Source organism: Meleagris gallopavo, chromosome 2, assembly GCF_905368555.1.
Source record: "Meleagris gallopavo chromosome 2, MGAL_WU_HG_1.1, whole genome shotgun sequence".
Taxonomy (NCBI): Eukaryota; Metazoa; Chordata; class Aves; order Galliformes; family Phasianidae; genus Meleagris; species Meleagris gallopavo.
Genome location: NC_139405.1, coordinates 19,069,205 through 19,090,155, shown reverse-complemented (window position 1 = coordinate 19,090,155; position 20,951 = coordinate 19,069,205). Strand labels below are relative to the sequence as shown.

At 34.4% G+C, this 20,951-nt stretch overlaps 1 protein-coding gene across 9 annotated transcripts in view; it reads left to right on the top strand.

The window, feature by feature from the left end:
- SPATA17 (spermatogenesis associated 17) overlaps positions 1-20,951 on the top strand; it is a 180,665-nt gene that overhangs the window by 39,338 nt on the left and 120,376 nt on the right. For all 9 annotated transcript variants that reach the window (XR_014881915.1, XR_014881910.1, XR_014881914.1 and 6 more), the window contains 2 exons: positions 12,687-12,890; positions 18,818-18,969. Coding sequence is in view for 2 of the 9 variants with exons in the window: in XM_031552359.2 (XP_031408219.2) it covers positions 12,687-12,890; positions 18,818-18,969 (356 nt within the window). In the remaining 7 variants the exon portion in view is untranslated. The remainder of the gene's footprint in view (positions 1-12,686; positions 12,891-18,817; positions 18,970-20,951) is intronic.

The window sequence follows — 20,951 nt, the reverse complement described above, 5'->3', positions numbered from 1 at the left end:
ATGGAAAAAGGTGTGTTTACTTACTGTCAGAAAGGAATTGTCGGTAAAGAAAGATATGTCAAGTCCCTCTTTCTACAAGCCAAAGCCCACAAAACTATCTCAGAAATATGTTACAGGTTAAACAGGGAAATAACCAAGCATGTAGCTCTACACGGTGTAGCAGATAATACAGTGATCCCTTGTGCCTTTAAAGACTGTTAATCCTGTATTGAATTCAGAATTTGCATTTCACAGATATAATCTTATCACACTGATTAAAAATATATACATGTATACAAGGCTGTGCCAATTTTTAATTGGTAGCATTATTTCACATTTCAAAAAGTAAATCTTACAAATGCTGCTATTAAATATGCAATACTAGGGTTGTCTAGTATGTTTTTATGTTATTATGGCTTATGATAAAGTCAACTTTTTTTTTTTTTTTCTGGTGTTTACTTTCTATTCAAGCATTTATTTCTTTCCTAAACTGTTTCCTTTATAAAGGAAAAAAAAAAAAAAAAAAAAGAGAGAAAGAAATGGACATTAAATTCTGAATTACTATACATTATTTGTTGTTGGGAGCAGGTATATACACATAGCCTTATATAGACAGCTCTGAGCTTACTTTGGTTGCTTTCCAAGCCAACCTAGAGCTATAACATGGGGCTGAACCTAAACTAATTAGCTCTGTTGAGAGCCATGGTATATTAGCTGTAGAATTAATACAATTACACAGCTTCTAGTAAGCTCAAAATATGAGCAGAATAAGTGTGTGAAAACTTTAATCTCAGGCAGGAAGTTTGATCTACCTAAAAGTATTGAAAAGGCATGCCTACATTTAAATCTGCATTACATCTTTTTTTTTTCCCCTTTGGCATACTGATTTCCATTAATATGAAACAGTGACATTCAGGGAAATAGTTGGATTGTAAAGACTGTATGTATACTATGTTTTACACTTTATGTTTTGCAAACAATTAATGGAGTGTATTTTGACATGAAAATCTAACAAAACACAACTGTTTCCCATTGCTATGTGTACAAATACATTGCATTTACACAAACATTCTAATAGACATAAGGCATTTATTTGGATTAAAGAATTATTTTAGCAAAGAAGTTTAAGGAAAAGGAAGATGAACAAAGGAAAACATATATTTTTTATATATCCTGCCAACTTCATCGCAGAAAAATGTTTTTTGGCTTTTCTGAAAAACAGCAACTTTTTTCTTTCTCTTTTTTTCTATCTATAGTACCAGAAGTATCTATGCAATACAGATACAATACTCTTTACAGGTAAGAGTTGGCTTGAAAAAAGAAAGCAAATTTTGTTTGATTTAAGCTGAGTTCGTTGCCAAGTAATGTCTGGAAAAATAAAATTTGAGCTCTAAAGCTTTGTAGTTATGAAACACTGAGCTTTTAACCTATGTCAGTAGTTTCAATAACTAGTCAAGTAATATCTAACGCACATTAGCTTCCTTTGAAGAAAATTTCTCATACATGATTCCCATAATTATGAAAAAAAAAAAAGTTTGCAGGTATTAAATCATGTTGTCTGCTCCACCTACTGGTTGCTTTTTGCAAGAGACTCTAGTGTAAAAATACAGCAAAAAATAAATCTGTGAGATAGCAACTATAAGGCTTCCAAGTAAAATTCCATTTTAAAAATAACATCCTCTATTTCAAATTTTAATTTTTATATGTGTAAGAATGTTATCCTTTTTTCTTTTTACCTTAACAGTGGGATAAATTCTGACTTTATGATGAGTACAATAAAAATTGCAGTACATATTTAACAAGACTTTGCCTTTGTTCAGAATATTTCGTGTCATTTATTACTGGAAATAGAGTAGAAATAACGATGCAAGCCTATTTCTATTTTTTTCATTATTTTCATTAGTCATACTATGAATGAATTACAAGTTCTTTTTAAGATGTGGAACTTGAAATAATTAAGATTTTACTGGTCCGTAATCACAGTGTAATGTTTCTGTTACAGAGGTCGTGATCTGTTTTTTCAGTTGTCAGTAATAAATGAAAAAGATCCTTAACGTTAATATTTAATGTCTATCGTAAGTATGTTTATCTATATGTATAATCCATCTCTATCTCTTTAATTTCTGTCTATGTATTCACTAAATTCACTGTAATTGAATAGTTTCTGCTCTTTGTCATACTAGCAAGGTGGACATTTGTAGGAAGGACCATCCTTTGGAAAGGGCTGACAAACCGTAAAGTCAATGAAAGATGGACTAGAATTACTGAATACACTGATGACACTTTGTAAATGTGAGTGTGAAGAGTCTACATTTGTCGAAGTGTGGTTGAGCAATGCCTATCATTGCTATTTCCAACTTTCCAACAAATTTTGCAAATTTTGGTCTTTGGTCTTACAATGATGGTTAGAATGTATGATAGACTAGATCCAAATAAGCAGTGTCAAGCTAGAATACTGAAATGGATTGTTTCAATATCTCTTGGTGGAGCAAGAAACAGTGCTGAAGTGAGTCTGATCCTGGGTGAGAGCAAGCGTGTCAACTGCTGCTAGCACTACTGTAGCTACCCCCTTACACTTTAGTTTTAGGAGACAACTGTACTGGGTGAAGTAAGTGAAAATTTAGTGCTCTTGTCTCCAACTTTCCTCTGGTTTTAAGCAGATAAATTTATCTGGTTAACATTTTCAAAAAATTCATATACTACTTAATTTTTTTAAGAAAAAGTGGTCTGAAGCTAGTCCAGAAAGCAAAACTTCTGCTGAGATTAGATTTAATATTAAAATTAGAATATTAGAATATTAGAATTAATATTGGTCCTCTTTTCAGTGGGATCTTCTATCTGAATGTGTTTACTCCTGAGACCTTGAAAAAAAAAAAAAAAGAATTGTGCAGTTTTGAATGTATGCCTACTCAGACTCTTGACTTATAAACATCAAAATCATAGAGTCATAGAATGGTTTGTGTTGGAAGGGACCTTTAAGATCATCCAGTTCCAACTCTCTGCTATAGGCAGGGACACCTCCCTCTAGACCAGGTTGCTCACAGCCCCATCCAGCCTAGCCTTGATTTCTTCCAGAGAGGGGGCATCCACAGCCTCTGGGCAAACTGTTCCAGTGTCTCCCCTCACAGTAAAGAATTTCTAGTCTAAAATCTTCTAGTCTAGGATTCTTTCTCTTGGGCCCCGAAAAATTTGAGGTCCTAACTGAGTCAAACTAAAGGCTCTCGTGGCCCACAGTGCTGTCTTTGACAGAGACCAACCGAGTGTGCTTACGGAAGAGTAAAAAAAATGGGGCATGGGGCAATATAATGATAAGCCAAGAATACTCTTGCAGTTTCCTTCAATCTGTATTTAAAAGATTTGTAGTTATTAGGGCTTTCCATTTTTGGATTATTTAAGTGTTCAGGTTTTGCCTCAGTATTCCTCCAGTTCCCGCCTCTCTTAAATACTAAGAGAAGAAATAGCTTGAACAGAAAAAAATGTAAGCCCACAACATTAACTAGACCTTGTATTGTGCTTGCTTTGAAGACCAAATTGACTCATTCTCTCTGCAATATTGTTTTGCAGCATGCTAACTTCACAGCATAGACTGTTAAACAGTTAAAAAAACTATGAAATTTCATTTATTAACTACCAAGAACAGGATAAAGGTTATTTAAAATGAAACTGTCTCTGGACACCTGGCAGTGTTATTCTTATAAAGATAAGGATTCAGATAAAGCACTGCCCTGTGATCTTCAGATGCACAGTTTAAGAAACAAGGCTGCAAGTTTGGTCATTTTAGCTTAGTCCTGAGTGAACAGTCCACATCAAAAAATTATTATACATAATTTGTTACTACTGGCAGTGTCTGTTCAGAAAAGGCCAAGGACTGAGCTAGCATGAAGAATGAATTAGCTCTTACCTTTTACATTTTATTTCTTTTCTTTTTAATGTTGTAATTTTATTATCCTGTCTCTAAAAGATTCAGAGAATGGAATTACCATTAATTATAAGCACTAATACATCCTGAAGATGAACTAAAATGTTTATTTTTTTTTTTAACGTAGGTGCCCCAATCACTGAACATCTTTACCTATCCGTATGTGATTAATATCCACTTACTGCTTCTCTGCCAAGAAGTCAGATGCTTCTTACTACTTTCCAAAGCTTATACCATAAAAAAATCCTATTTAAATTAAAGAGGAAAAAGTGAGATTTCCTAGCTCTCAGACTTGCAGCTACATTTTAATAACATTACTCTATAAAGCACTTTATGCTACAGTGTTCTGTTATTATATTATTTCTAAAGGATTCTCAATTTACAAAAAACTCTTCTTATAGTATTTGTGACAAGTATGTTTGATCAGAAAGCCTTCTTTGCATATTCACTTCTGTTTGGGAAGCCAAATATTTCTCTTTATTCACAGATATTCAGTAAAGGAAAATAATTCAAGGGAAACTATACTCACCTACTTACTCACTTTGCTTGTAAGCAATCTCAGTTAATGCTGTTTAATGTTTCTGTCAAAGGACAAAATAGGGTAAACTAGAAGTGGCCAGTAATTGGGCTGTTTGTGGTTCTGGAAGGCACTGTACCTGAACAAAGATATGTTTTCATCTAAAGGGTTAATTCTTCTGATTCTGAACTCCAAAAATGAAGTTGGAATTATTTCTGCAGACAATAAAAAATGTTTAGTTTGCTTAGAATTTGAGCGCAGCTCTTGCTCTTTTGGATTGATTACTCATCTTGGGAACACTCAGAACCGTAGCTTTGCTTCTCAACACAGTGGTGATGTAAAAAGAAGATAAGGGCTGGAAGTTAAAGGGTATCTCCAGAATTTACCCTGTATTCACTCTGCATAGCTATTTAGTGGCAGTTTACAACCCAACTTCTGCATATTTTTCATTTTTGCTTATATCCTTTTCAATCAAACTTTTCTTTTCTCCCAGAAGTGGTGATCATCTCACTAGAGAGGGGAAGTATGTCTTTTTCAAGTGTGTCCAGAAGAATTTCTCTGTTTCTCATGCTCCCTAAAAATGAGACATTTTCATTCTATTCTTTAAAGTGAAAGGGTGAACTTAAAATTGGGAAAAATAATTCATTTTAACCGTGTTGCACAACAATACTGTACACTAATTTTCTAGAGGCTGCTTCTTATAAAATCATTATAGATAACCTTCTATGTAATGCCAGCAAGAAAATGTGTCTGTTTTTTTCTGTCCAAAGAAACGAGAAAGATTTTACACTAACTGATCATCTGTTGCTAGGAGGAACTTACAATAAGATGTGAAGATTTTTGGGATTGACCCTATGCCAAGTCCTGCAAGTCAGTTTAAGGATTTGTCCATATAGACATACTTTTTTCAGAAACTGAATTGCATAACCTGTGTTTCTATGTTTTTTCTAGACAACAAAACTCTTCCTCCACTCCTGCGGATAGGATTAATGGCAGAGTTTAAAGGACAAGCTGTGTGATCTATCAAAAGTGTACATGCTGAGATCTTATAAAAAACATGACCACATTTTGTGTTTTATTCTCAATTGAGATGGCAAAAGGGTGGAAGTGCTGCAGGGTCAGAAAACTCAGGGAGTTACATATTGAATGTGGGCTTTGTGTACGGTGTGCTACATGCTTTTGAGAAAAAATCCCTATTGCAGAGAAATTACAACACAGTACAAATATGAACTGAGTCACTCACACATGGAGCCACATTCACACACACTTGCATAGAGTGGAGCTCCACTGATGTTTCTGAAGTAGTTATTGGGGTAAATTTGCCTGATACACAGTAGCCCAGCTGGTTTTTATACAAGTTTGGTGTGATTTGTGATCTTACTGAGGTAATTTTTGAAACTGTAATATGAGAAATACTTGCTGAATTAGAGATGAGTGCATGAGAAGAGGGAAGGTCAGGAATGGCATGGGAGAAGTCATGAAGATAAAATGCTGTACATTTCTCAACAGCAAACCTTCTTGTTGATTAAGAAGTAGCACTGATGGTATCCTTGCTTTAATGAGACTTCAAGATGAGTGATGTACACACCAATTCTTTTGTTTTTCAGCTCTTAGGCAAGTTAATGGTATACTAGTAAAGTTATTTCATTAACTTGCACAGTTTATTCAATATTCAATGCTTATATTTAGTATAATATATACTGTTAATCTGGGAAGTCTGTCCATCCTGCAATGGGCGTCAGGAGAACTGTATATCTTTCCTGATATTGTTTTTGCCTTTATTTTGCATGTTTTATTTGTTTTTAAGTTTTCTATTTCAACTGTCTTTTTAAGAAAATCTTGTGGGGGTTTTTTGTTTGTTTGTTTGTTTGTTATTACATCACCCTTTTCTATCTGTGCTAATCTATGTACTGTGGCTTGGTTCCTTCTTTGTTCTTTCCTATATATGATACAATGAACATTAATTAAATCTTCACTTAAGATTTTACTGGTGTCATTGAGGACTGCTTTCTTAAACACACTGCCACTTTTTGAGTTTTTAGTCATTGTCTAATCCTATAGGTTTACTACAACAAATTGGATAATAAATGTCAGAATATATATTAGTGAGAGAACATTCACATGTAAGTGCAATGCAACAGAGACGGGGAACAGTGAAAAACAATTAAATGTTACATGATTTTGTTCTATATTGGTATTTTTTGGTGAAGTGAATGAAGTCTCTAGCATTTTTTTTCTTAAGCAAAATAAATTAACGTGGTTTCCATGGTTTTCTGTTAAGAAGGTGTTCTCTAGTCTTCTGAAATTTTGTCCTAAGAAACCTCTAGTTTTAGAAATTCTGAGTTACTAAATGATGTACTTAAAAGGATTTCTCTTTAGTCAGTGAGAAAAGCAGTGATTTTCAAGTTGATTTTTATTTTTAACAAAGGTAACTTTTTCCATTATCAAAATGAGAGCATATGAAATTTTAATTTTAAAGACATGAATATTATCATCCATTTAAATAAGTATTTTAGGGTTCTGGAAGACTTCTCATGAGTGTAAATAATACTAGCTTACAATATATTCCTGGGCAGAGAGGAAACACATACTGTGTTTTCATATGCAGTTGATAGAATGTGCAACCACCTTCAGGGATTATTCTTCAGACTAATCTTTTAAATTCCCATTTTCACAGGGTGTTTGTAGAAGCAGGCTTATTTCAGAGGTTCCTAGAATTCGTATATGATCCCATGCTTACAACAACTCTTAAAGAACAAGTGATAACTCTAATGGAATTTCCCATTCCTATTTTTAAAATAAAGTCATTAATCAAGCTAAAACCTATTTTCTGCTTGTTTTGAAATCAGTTAGAAGTCAAATGAGAAGTCAATAACAAAACTTTGAATGTTCCATCACTGTTTTGCATCTTTATAACAAGTATCATTTCCCATGCCATCACTCACTCATTCAAGTCATTATTCCTGATCTGGTCAGTCATGAACAGCCTGCTCAAGAAAGAGATCTGATGAAATAAACCTCAGTCAGAGAGTTAAACAGTGGAAGATAGATACATTTTTGGATTCCTCAGCATTTGCTATGCTGCTATGTTTTGGATATTGTGTCATATTGATCCATGCATTAAGCTAAGATTTTGTTCCTCTTTTGTCATTTTGTGTAAATACCCAAGCAGTTACCTGCTTGGAGACTCAAAAAACATTCTGCATTTCCTGCAGTTGAGCTTAGTGTCTCTGCAGGGTTCGTGGTTGATTTTATGATCTGTGAGCAGGGTTCCAGACTTGAATGTTACATTGATACCTCTTTGTATAGTCTATAAAATTGCAGCCTAGTTTACTCCTAACCATGCATTTAAAATGTGATTGCATTATTGTTTTGATATCAAACAAACATTTCACAGATGAAAAGGACTGAACCAAGCTTTAAAATCTGAAGGCAGAATAACAATAATTAATGCTTCTATTACTCTGTTTAAGCAGTATTTATATTAAGCAGAAGACAGGTAATTAATCCCACTTGAAAGAGTATACACTCCTCATCACTCATTTATGAATTCTTCTGTCTTTGAATAAAAGTGCTATCTCAAAGTTAAAATACCTTAACTACAATCACAAGCAAGGTCCTCCAATTCTTTGAGAAGCAATTCCTTAGAGTATATTTTTATTATTTATTATTTTTTTTTAAATTAAAGTTTACAGGATCAGGCCTAAAAAGTAGCATTGTCTTGTTGAGCACTGAACTGTTGTTTATAAAATTGGGTGACTGTTTTTCTATTGTCAGCCATTGTAAGAAAATTTTATTTTGAATTCGAATGGTGAACTAGACCGTGATATTCTTCCAATATATCAATAAAATTCACACTCAATTGTTCATAGAAATATATATTCATATTAGTTTAAAGTAACAGATTATTCCTGTTAAGCCACTGTAATGTGTCTTAAGTATTTTGAAGTTTCAAATTTGATTTAGTGGACATCATTTCATTGTACTTGTTGCTAGATTATTGTTATACAGAATTTTAATAGATGAATATTTACTCAATAAATGTCACATTACAGGTATCCTGTTTTCATAATGCATGGAATATTTTGACAGGCTGTAATAAGCTACGTATTTAGAAGTTTTAAATTTATTTTTTCTTGCAGATGTGGCTGCAGCATCATTTAAACAAGGGTTTTTCTTGTGAATCATTAATGTTTTAAGGTATTTCTTTTACCTCTCAGAGAAACTATATCTGGGGATTAACAAGATTGTTCACTGGAATTCATGTGGAAGCATAACTGCAGTAGCTGAGAAACGATCATGTTTCCTTTTAGTTCTCAGCAAGAGTAATTGAATGTTGAATATCTTACTAAACACTGGACTGTGACAGTGTGTTAACACTCCGACTATCTCCTAACAGCAGGGCAATTATTTGCTGAGTGGGATTTTTATAAATCCCCTGGCAGTAGTATGTCCTGATAATTATGATGAAGTGCACTGGTCAGTGTTGATTCAGCAATCCCTTCTCTAGCATATATTTCATTCACAGCTCTCCTTCATGCTTTTACTTTTATGGCTTTTAGAGATCTCTTACCTCTTCTCTCAGCTTGCTTAGCTTTTTTTACAAATTACAGTGGAGAAAAAAAGGATTTTTGAGTTTAGTCCCTATTTTGCTGAAGTCTTTTCTGTCTCCTGACATGAATTTTGAAGAAGGATTTATTTAAGACATTATTAAGAGAGCAGAGTTAGAAAGTAGAGCCTTATTCATGGTCTTATTTTGACAATTTCTTGCAAAGACCACTTCTGTCTAAGGTATTTTTTTCAAAATTAAATGGCTGTTAATAGAAGCATTTATATTCATTATATATATTATTTTAGAATTTTGGAGTTGATATGAAAAGAAAATTAAAACTTATCTTTATTATAGTTCTGTTCAATTACAGCAGATTGTATTTCTAATATGTGAGGATGCATTTTCTATTTACTTCATACTTGCAGTTTGTCTTCAACTCATCTTGTTGATTTTTAATTTTGCATGTACGTAATAATTCGCAAAGCAGTTGTTACCCTGTATCTGCTAAGGCAAGTCTTGTTTGGAATAGCGGATGTAGATTTAATTACTTAAAGTCAAGCAATTATATATATTTTAATTCATAAGTAAAATTGCAACGTCATTGTTCCCATTTTATTATACCACTCATGATCACTGATCTTTTCTGAGGAAATATCTAACATAATCAACACTCTTGTGTCTTTTCCTTTCTACTTCTGCCTTTTCTCTTTCTCCACTTTCCTCCTCACACTTCGTTTCTTTTGCTGCATAGTTTTGTTTTCAAGGCAAGCTTCTAAATAATTTCTTTGTTAAATTCTGGGAACAAATATCAATTACATTTTTCTCTATTTCTAGAAATAATAAGGAGATAGAGACAAAAAAAAAAAAAAAGGCCATTCTGCAGCGTACATTAAGTTTACAATTAGAGGTGGAAGTGATACAGAATATTAAAAAAAACATACACATTAAATTATTTTTTCTAATTTAATTTTTTTTTTTTTTTTTTTAGTATACCATCATTAATTACAAATGTAAGAAAATATTTGGGAGAAACTAGATGATAGAGTGTTAGAAATGCAAAATCATTCAAAATATTAATGTAATGCTAAGGATGACTGGGTAACAAATGGTACATTTGCCAGTATGCTTGACCTGACACAATTAATATTCCAGGTCATGCTTGGGTTTCCATGATGGAAGGTCTGAGGCCGAGAATTCTAGGGGAAAAATATATCTATTCTATAACTCATTTCTCTCTCTCCTTTTTCTTTTTCTTTTTTTTTTTTTTTCTTTTTTTTTTTCTTTTCTGACGGGTGAGAACCATAGTCTTATAAAAATAAATAAAAAAAAAAATCTGTGCTTTCACACCTCATTTGCCATATTCACCACTGGGCCACCATTCAGCAGAAGAGGCTGATGCAAGGAGGTCAGCAAGAAGCTATTAGCAGAGTCGCCTCCTGAGATTACCTTGGTCTTATTGAGTTGGAAGTTAGCATGACAGTACTGCAAATAACTCAGCTGCAGGTTTTTTAAAAGTAGCATAGATTTCCCCATAGTGTTTGTCACTTTGGAAAATTGTTCCTGGAAATGAAGTCCCAGAAATCTGGCTTTGACAGAGGACTTTCTGAGTTGTGAAGAACATGAGTACAGAAAAATGTCATACTCCCTTTCTGTCAGGAAGTAAGTATCTGTCTACAGATACTTTCTGTAACCTATCATAATATTTGGGAAGGTAAAATATATTCTTGTGGACTAGAGGTGAAGAAAATATTGAAATCAAAGTATGAGTTAGTATTTTATGATATTTTTTAATATTAAAAAAGCGATCCTAAATACAGTAGTTTTGTAGTTGAGAGGATATTGTATTAAAGCAGGGAAAAGATGAAGTTAAAGCTTTTAACTTATAGTAATTGTTTCAAGAATATATGAAAATCTATTAAATGCCAAGGGCTCTGATTGTTCAGATTCTTACATTTCTGCATACTGCCATCTCTCTGCAGAGGGTAGAGTGAATAAGGCATTCATCAGTACACAGCACTTACACAAGGAATTGCAAAAATGACTCTGATTTGTAGAGATATTTTAAAATTAATGGAAGCAATTTTAGCAGAGATTGATCTGAACTAGAAAATAGAATCAAACTCATCCCCTACCAAACTTTCCTAATTTTAAATCTAGGCTTAAAACATACCCACAAACCTTAGGGATTTTAGAGTAAATTAGTATTAATTTTATCTATCCAGATATGAACTCTACTGATTGCTCTGCTATCTGTCTGTTTGAATACTTGAACACATATAATTAAAATGTAAAGTAATTAACAGGATTGCTTGAAAAATCATTAGTTAAAATGCACTTCATAATTAATTTCGACCCAGATCTTAAGTAGAGTTTCAACAGTAGAAGGCACAACATCTTGTAAAGTGTCCAGCTGGCTTCACAAATAAGCCTCGCTAAAAATCCAAATCTGTTTTCATATTTGTTATACTATTTGTATTTTTAACCTGATAATATGTGAAAACAGAGCAGTGAAACATTACTCTTACTTAAGGCAACTTTTCAGCAATAGTAATCCAAATGACACTGAATCAGCGGGTTCCCAAACCTATTATGGCTAATTTAGGTGTCATTAAAAGTGCTAAAAGTCAATCCAATTTGTGCACTTTGAGACAGCTGCATTTCAGTGTTTGAACACTGTATGAAATACACATTACTGCCAAACGTTTGAACAAAGAAATGTCAAGAACATGCATAGTATCACAATATAGATTACAAAATGCAGTTTCAGAAGATCATTAAACTCATATGGCTATTAATACTTCTCTAAATATGAAGTATAGAAGCAATGCCATTTCTTACAGCCCAGAATAACACACGGACTTCTATTTTGCAGTCACTCATAATCACACAGATTAATCCTGCTTGCCAGGTATTTGAAGCATGGATCTCTGTAATTTAGTTTGATATGCTGATGAGCTGAAGGAACAACCAGTAGTTGTTTGGAATGAATATGTTTCTACCACTAATCTCTATTCATGTTCTTTTTACTATCACACAGTTACACTGATAATATAATAGTATAGTTTACACAAAGAAGAGAATGTATAACATGGACAAGAATATATTGTCAGATCCAGAATGCTTACAGAATTTAAGTTTATGGGCCTCAGAATTTGCTAAAAATATTTTGAGTAAGCTACCATCTTTGATTAGTTTTGTCCATTAAGTAAGGTTGAAATGAGCCGTATTTAGCTTTTTAGAGACAAGAAATTGTGTTTTCCCAGTAGGATATGTTAATGAAAAATACAGTAGAGCTAATTGGGTATTGTCCTTTTAGCTCAAAGATGTTTGTACTTTAGGAGGAGGCTGGAGAAAAGCAAGGTCAGGAACATATACTTTTTTACTTACCTTTCCCTGCATCTCTAAAATGATGTCTTTTTTATTCTGTTTATTCAGTACTTAGCAAATAAATACAATAAAAGGAAAAAAAACAAAAACAAATGAGCTTTAAAACTACCTTAAGAGCATTAAGAACATTGCAAGTATTCTATTGTACGTAGGGTACAATTTCAGGTACATGAAGATTATCTGTATAATTCTTGTTTGCTTGCATAAAATTAAAGTTACATGAATTTAAAGGGCTGAAACACAGATGATACATTACGTTATCCTATTTAAACACTTTGTTGAGGAGAACTGTAAGTTAGTTGAATTCAAAAGTAACCTCATCTTCTATTCAGATTGCAGGCATATACAATTCGCCATTCAGAAAATCCCCAGATCCAATGGAACTACTGCTCCGGCAGTCAAAGCCATTGAGCCACAAGCAGCAGCGAGTGAAGAGTCCCTTCACATATGATCTGTATGACTGGCCAACTTGTAAAAGACCTCCAGCTTTCTCCACAGGAGAGGCTCTGCCACCTATTGGCAGACAGAAACCTCAGGTAACATTTTGCAGTATCTCTTTGGTTGCTTTTTAAATATTTTATGATTTATTTTTTTTTTTTTATTTATAGAACTCATGAATGCATTGAGGATATAAGTCTTTGAAACAAACCTGTCTTAAAGAAAATTATATGTTATGTAAAAAAGTCTTTGCTTTGGAGAAAAAAATGTCATTTCTGAGAGTCAAAGAGATCTGATATAACTGAGTATCATCTTGATTCATCAGATGTAAAAGTTTTAGATTCCAAACAATTAGGGAAAATTAAAGGTAATAGGACAAATTTGCAGTTGAAATAACTGCTAACTTTTTTTGACATTATTTTCCATGTGGAGGCTAAAAGTTATCCTCTCAATATGGAGTAGTTTCTGCTCTTTTGTGTCCACTAGCTGTGTGTCTAATTATGAAAGTTTCAGCACATTGTTCTGCATCAGTCATCAGGTTGCTCTGCTCCCTTCCTTAACTGTCATGGTCTCAATTTTATTTTCTGTTGATGTCAACATGTGTTGCAGATAGCTCTTTTTTCCTTTCTTTTAAGTAATGGAGATCTCCAAGATAACGCGTCGGAGTAAACGTATCACAGAATGGCAAAACAGCTTTTGCCATCTTAGCTATACCTGCTGGAAATATGTCCAATATACACGTAGATAGACCTTTGAGACCTTTATGTTCTTCCCTTGATGACAAGTGGATATTTTTTCAGACATACAGCTTTTGCCAATACATGCCTGATACAGTTACTTTTCAGACAGTGGATTTTGTCTTCCATTCTGAAGAATGTTTCCGTTTGCCCAGTCAGCTAACTTTCTTTTTTATGTATCTCACACATAAACTTTATTGCCAACTTCACTTTGAAGGTCTGTAATATCTTCAGATCTTCTCATACATGTTTTGGATGATAGAATCCAACTTGGAACAGACTCACAAGGACCACTGAGTCCAACTCGTGGCTCCCACCTGAAATCCATACACTGTGTCTGAGAGTGGTATCCAACACTCCTTGAACTCCAGAACTGGGGCTGTGCCTACTACCCTGGGCAGCCTGTTACATGCCTACTGCCCTCTGGGGCTGCCTTTCCCCTGACACAGCTCCATGCTGTTCCCTCAGGCCCTGTCTCTGTCACAGGGAGGTGCTCAGCTCTGCCCCTCTGCTCCCCGTGAGGAGCTGCAGCCTCCATGAGGCCTCCCCTCAGCTCCTCTGCTCTGAGATAAACAAGCTGAGGGACCTCACACATCTTGCACTATGGATCCTTCACCATCTTCATAGCCCCCCTTTGGATGCTCTCTAATAGTTTTATGTCTTTCTTGTATCATGGCACTCAGACCTGCATCCAGTGATAGAGGTGAGGCTGCACAACACAGAGCAGAGCAAGACAATCCTTCCTCTCACCTGACAGTAGTGCTGGATCTGGAGCACCTAGTGGTACAGTTGGCCCTTTGGACTTCAGTTCTCACTGCTGGGTCAGGTTCAACTTGCTGTCAACCAGAATCCTCAGCTATCTTTCTGTGGGACTACTTTCCAGCCTATTATCCCCGAGTCTACACACATATGTAGATCTGCCCCATCCCAGGTGTAGAATCTGGCACTTGCTTTATTCTGTTGGTGGTTGCCCAGCTCTCCAATTTGATGTCTCTGCACAACCTCTCTACCCTCAAGGAATTCAACATCTCCTCTCAATTTAATGTCATCCACAAACTTAGAGTGCATTTAAGTGCTGCATCCAAGTAATTGATGAGAACATTAAAAAGAACTGACCCTAAAATGGAGTCCTTCAGAACCCCATGTTTTTTTTAGAAGGACAGTGGTTCTAAATAAGACCTTAACAGTAACTTTCACTGAAGCTACCATTTAACTGAAGAAATTAAGTAACAGTAATGAGCAATTAACAATATATAATACACCTTCATTGATATTTAACTCCTCTGAACTGATATGGCTATTTCCAAATACAGTCTTAAACTTGAGCTACTGCTAGATTCAAACTTAGTTTAGACATGCCATCTGTCACAATTTACATGTGGTAAATTGGTTGAATTTGCCATGGTCTCACGGGCTAACGCACACTCAAGAGGCTTTTCTCACCTTTGTATCACACCTGACTTGTCCAAAGGAGGACAAGTCAGTATCTGTGATGGGATGTGAAAGCGGAGGTAATTGGGTTGGAGCACAAGGAACAGATGCAGATCTGCCAGACATAGAGGTGAGTCCCACAAGGTCCACGCTGCTGGTAATAATAAGGATCAATTTCAAATAAATTCTCCACCTTTGTCCTTCCCTCCATTCATCCCCACACTTTAGCTGTTTAAGCTTCTTTGTATAATGAGCTCATTGACTCATGTTAGACCCAAGTCAAAGCGTGACCCCACTGTTTAGTGATCAGGGAGTTTGAAATTGGCTGTGTGTTCAAAACCAGATATATATGACATTATAGCCTTATCTTCTGGGACCAAAGGGGCTATGACTATGACTATCCTGCTTCAGTGGGATGTGACTAAATGCATGGTCTCTCAGGGCAGAAAGGAAGATTTTGTGTGGGTGGTAATGGTACAGGAGTCATACTTTTTAAATAAAGAGAAAAATTATAGTTTTTACATTGCTAAGTTGCTCTTGCAAAACCACTTTACTGTATCTTACAAGCTTCAGCTTGGGTGTGGAATATTTTATGGATGTTTCTAAGTTCGGATGTACACACAGCAGTAGTGCACAAACAGCCTTCCAGAACAAACCAGAAGAGTCCTGTTTATTTTCTGCACCTCAAAGAGGGAATTTACTATATAATACTTTAATCCTTTCAGCACCCTGGGATGTACACTGTGGGGCAGATTTTCAAAGCACAGTGCGTGGATTTAGCTGTGCGACTCTTATTGATGTTAATGGGAGTCACACGGCTAAATCCCTGCACAACACTTTGACAATTTAGGGTTGTATTGTCTAAGGAAAGGACGCTGTTTTGAGCTGATGAAACAGCTGGAAATGAAAACCCATCAGAATGCATCATCCTGAAAGTTGTTACAGTAAGGAATTTAATTACTAGCTATACTTGTGTCCTAGTTCTCTGTGATAACACCTTCTGGCACCATGCTTCTTTTTCCTGTATATATGTATGTCACATCCAGGGTGAGTCACTTGTTACTCCACAGTTCATTCAAATATCTAGAAACTGTGTTGCTGATAGGGTTGACTGTATTAGATAAGAATTATATGTGCTTAAAAGAACAAAAATTAGATATCTATTAGCATTCTCTTGGAGTAATTGATATTTAGCATTTTACGCATAAGCTCTGTGTATGTGAGATAGTGTATTTTAGCATTTTAATGATGCCTGTATGTTAGTTATAACAGATCTAACATTTTTATTACTAAGTTACCTAGAATTACAGCTTGATGGAAGCTCAGATAATTCTAAAATTAGTCCAATGCTCATTCAGAGGCATTTATAACAGAAAGCATATTCCCATTTGTCCCATTTGTCCTTTTCTCCGTGCTGGTGACTGTCCTGGCATGGAGATAGTAAAGAACATAAGAGTTTGTGTAGATTTTATCACAAGTTTTTGATTTTATGATAAAGTAACAAGAATGCCTATCTGCTGTAGACAAATCTGTAGCAATAATATTTATGCTATTCAGTACAGATTCAAAAACATAACATACGGTGTGAGTATCTTTCAGGGTGAAAATTGCTGGTTCCCTTTTGAAACAGAATGGCTGAAATGCTTGCAGGCATTGCAGATGTGAAAATACTTTTAAGCAACATTTTTTTCACAGATTACAACAAATTTTGAAGTTCATCTTGTACAATGGAATAGGCAAATGGATTTTTTAGAGGTCTTGTCATCTTAAATATATTCATTAGTTGTTTATTGCTAGATATGCTTCTACAAATACGTGACTCAGAGAAATGGAAAAATCTAAAGGGAAAGTTTAGAGTAAACTTAATATTTTGCAATATGCCTCAGTTTCATTAGTGATGACACAGCCTTATTGGAGAAACCTTTTGCATAGTTAAACTCTTTTATCTTCCTTTCATTAGTATTTGTTGTGTTCTACTAATTTCATTTGAACTATGAATTGAGAAAGAGTTAAAAGTTCTTAGAAACTGAAGAGAGGGAAAAAAGCTTCCTTGGACATCTGAATTGGCCCTTACACTTGTGAAATATTTTATTATGAAGAAGAAATAGAATATTCTGAAAGAATACTTTCCAAAAGCAAATATATCTGTTCTGATATTACTTGACAAAAGTTTCTTTCCTCTTTTCTCTGTATATTCAGCTCTGCAAACATCTTACAGTAGAGACCGTTCATCACTTTATTAACTATTTTAAACTTATTTGATAGCTCAATCATTTCATTAAGAATTCAAAACTTATTTTATATCTTAATCATCAGTTTATGCATTACTGGAATATTGTTTACCAGTTTTAATGACCTTTTTTAGTATTGATTATTCTGTTCCAAGCAATAGCAATTTTCATTCTGTTTTAAAAGACTCACAGTCATGCTAAATCAACTTTTTTTTTTTTTTGAGAGAGAGACTTTAAGAAAGTGAAATCAAGAGAGCATCTGCAATAAGTTTAAGTAATATGCCTGCTTACTTACTAGGATCTTTAAAAAGATCTCCAAATCATGATGCTGTGTCTTTAAAAAGTAAAGTTCCAGTAAAAATTCATTAAGTATTTTCAAATATAGCAATCCTCCTGTCCAGCTGTGAAAAGTACTAGATGATACTTATTTGCCATTTGTGTTATTTACGGTCCATGACTTTTATGGTAACTGGTTCCTATTATTGGTTTCTATTAATGTAAAACATAAGTGAACATAAATGAGGCGTGAATCATTTCTTTTTATTAGCCCCACAGTCTTCACTCAGTGCTTGCAGTAACTCCAGCTGTGACTTGTTAGTGATAACCTATTTAAAGAAGAATATCTTAAAGAATAAAGACTGTGATTACGATTCTTTGTCTGCTCATAGTTTCCAAAGGTTTCGCTAGTTCATGGCAGGATCAGTAATGGTGAAAATAAAATAAAAAATAATTAGTAACTCTTCTAAATCTAGAGATGCCACTAAATTGTTCTGAGCATAATATGGCACTAATTGTACTTTAGGTGAGTTCACAATGGTTAGTACTAAAAGGAATACATGATGTACGTCACTTTGACAGAGCAGGAAAGGACTTTCTCCTGCTGTTTATCTGTGCTGCTAAATGGTAGATGCTGGTATGATCACTTATTAAGCAATGTAACCTGGGGAAAAAACTCTCTCTCTGTAGGTTTTGTGTATATGTTATAGATGTATACACATGAAATAAGTAGGAGCTTTTAGGATTATTATTTTTTTGAGACTAGTGCGATGAACGTGGTATTATACTTTTAAAAAATTGACTATACAGTTACATTATGGTGGTCATTAGTTTGAATTGTATTAGAAGAATTATGTTTTAAGTCACGTATTAAGTTCCTTTCCACGTAGCTTTATAGTAAAAATTGAAAAGAGCATGTTCTTTAAGGTGAAATGTGATTTATCCTGTGAAAAGGAAAAGACTTTCTGCTTAAGCAGAATCTAGATGAAGCTAATACTTGTATATCAGATTTTATTTCACCAGTATTTTTTCTAAGAAAAAAAATAAGCTCTCCTAATCAGTTCTAACAATGTATTGTTTTAAAATAATAAATATTTATTAGAAGCTAAATAAATCTAGGCTGCACATTTCTCATTCTCTCTGTGGGGCTTTAAAGCATGTTATCAACCTTTGTGTTATCTGTAACTCTCTATCAAAATGAACTGCTTTAATTATTTTGGAAGAAAAGTCTTGCTACACTTCCCGGGCACTCTATGCCCTCTTTCATCAGTGACGTGTCATGAATAAAAGAAGGAAATAAAAGAACTATAGCCCCACAATAAAACACTTACATTAGCGTATACCTTTCAGGGGCCTTTCCGTGATACCGCTGAAGTATTGCGGCAACGCTACAAGCCTTTGGAACCAACACTGCGAGTGGCAGCATCAATCAGTTCACCACTAGAGAAGGCCAGAGAGGAAATGAAAAGGGAGGAATGGAGAAAATGTATACATGACAATGAGTAAGCTCTTTGTTTTTTTTTTTTTTCTTATATTGTTATGAGAATGTTTTCTTTGTTCTGTTGCTTTCGGAAACCTTTCATGCCTGACAAAATGAAATGTCAAACCTGACAGCTTACTAGCAAATATTCTCTGTACGTACTTTTAAATCTTTGTCCTTAGATTATAAACTCTTCAGGGCAGAGACCTTATCTTGTAATTGTGTGACATGTGCCTTCCATCTCTATGAATCAATAGAAGATCTTGCCATAATAGTACTACGTAATGCAACAGATGGGAAATAAGCAAACAAATGCAAATTCCTTTTTGCTGTACATACTTTGCCAAGGAACACATACTGTTTGAGTCCTCATATTCAGGAATTTTCCGGACTATGGGAAGAGAAATGTGGTTGCATGCCGATGAGACTTGTTTCTCTTCAAGTAGACTATCAAAACTCACTTGGAAGGGAACGGAGCATATGTTGCACATGTTAGAACATGATTTTTAAATATTTAATAACTTTTGCAGCAGTTTGGCTTTCTGAGCCATAGCATTTGTAATAGCATCAGAGAAACCAGCTTGTTTTCCATACAATCCCAAATACAGACGTCATCTATCCAAAAAGATTAAAGGTTATTGCTAAAATAGTTCCAGCTCCCTTCTTATTGTGATGGAACACTTTTGTCCAATCATAATAAAACCTATTAATTCACCTGTTCTGACTTTGTAGTTAACTAGAAACAAATGATGTTTTGTCTGCTTTTCCCTTGAATTCCTGCGCTTAGCAATCCTTTGATATTTGAATACCAGAATTCTGGACAGAAAGGAATTCATTTTCCTTGTGAGCAGCCTATGATCCACTGATTCACTTGGATGTGATACTTTGCTCTCAGCTCCATATTGCATGTTAGCTTAAGGACGGGAACTTTAGTATGCTAGAATCAAATGTATTTGCACTTTTTAATTTTGAGTGTTAAATCTTTTCTTATATTTTCCCTGATTGAATATTAACAGTGATATTAAAAGGAGATTGAGCTTAAAAAAGAAATCTCTTTGTTCAGTTTTATTTTTTCTATTTGCCAACAAAAATAATTGTTTTCATTCCTTTTATACCAAACACAATAGAAAAACTTTAAAAGTGTACCTTAGTTTTCTATTCTTTCCTGTGTTTGTTGTTATTCAGAATGAGAAAAAGCAGCTTAATTTTCAAATCTCAGTTTAGATTTGAACTAAGTTTTTTAAAACTTATTTTTATTTTTAACTTCTCTTACTGAAATCTAGAAAACACTGAGTAATGATTTTCTCTCAGCTAAGATGTTCTTTTCACTGAGAAGATTTTGATTATGCATTCCAGATGAGGAGGAATTAAGTCCTTCACTTATGGGAATGAATATATGGTCTCCAGTCTTTATTTGATAAGATTCACGTAATGACTCAGAGGTCATTATGTGGCCAGTTTCAAGTGTTATCTTGAAATATTTATTTTTCTCGTTCTTTTTGCTAAGTGAATCATTAAGGTTTTAGACTTATAAAGTTTAAATCTGGACATGCCAACTTTGGCAGATATAAATTGATCGGCAGTCTTTATTTGCCTTATGGGTAAAGAAGCATTTAGTGTCATCCTTAATGCACAGAAGCAGTAATTCTCAGCTTCATGCACACTAAATGTATAGTGGATTATACATTTTCAGGCTGTGATTGTTCCGTTTGTGCTTCAGATTCAACCAACCACGCAAGGGTCACATCTGTAACCTTGAAAAGGTGATGACAGAGCTGCAGGTCATCATCGGGACTAACACTCACTAGTAATGCCGCAGCTGCTGTGGTGTGGTGGTCTCCAGGGAGGAGTCAACAAAGGGTTACTCAGATTCCACAGTAATCTTTTTCTCAGCAGTGTCTGTTATGAATTGACAAATTTCTTGTCTCTTTCTATGTAATTGTGTACTTTGGGACTGTATTTCTTCCTGGTAGTGCTTCCTATGCTTATCATTCTTCTATTTTA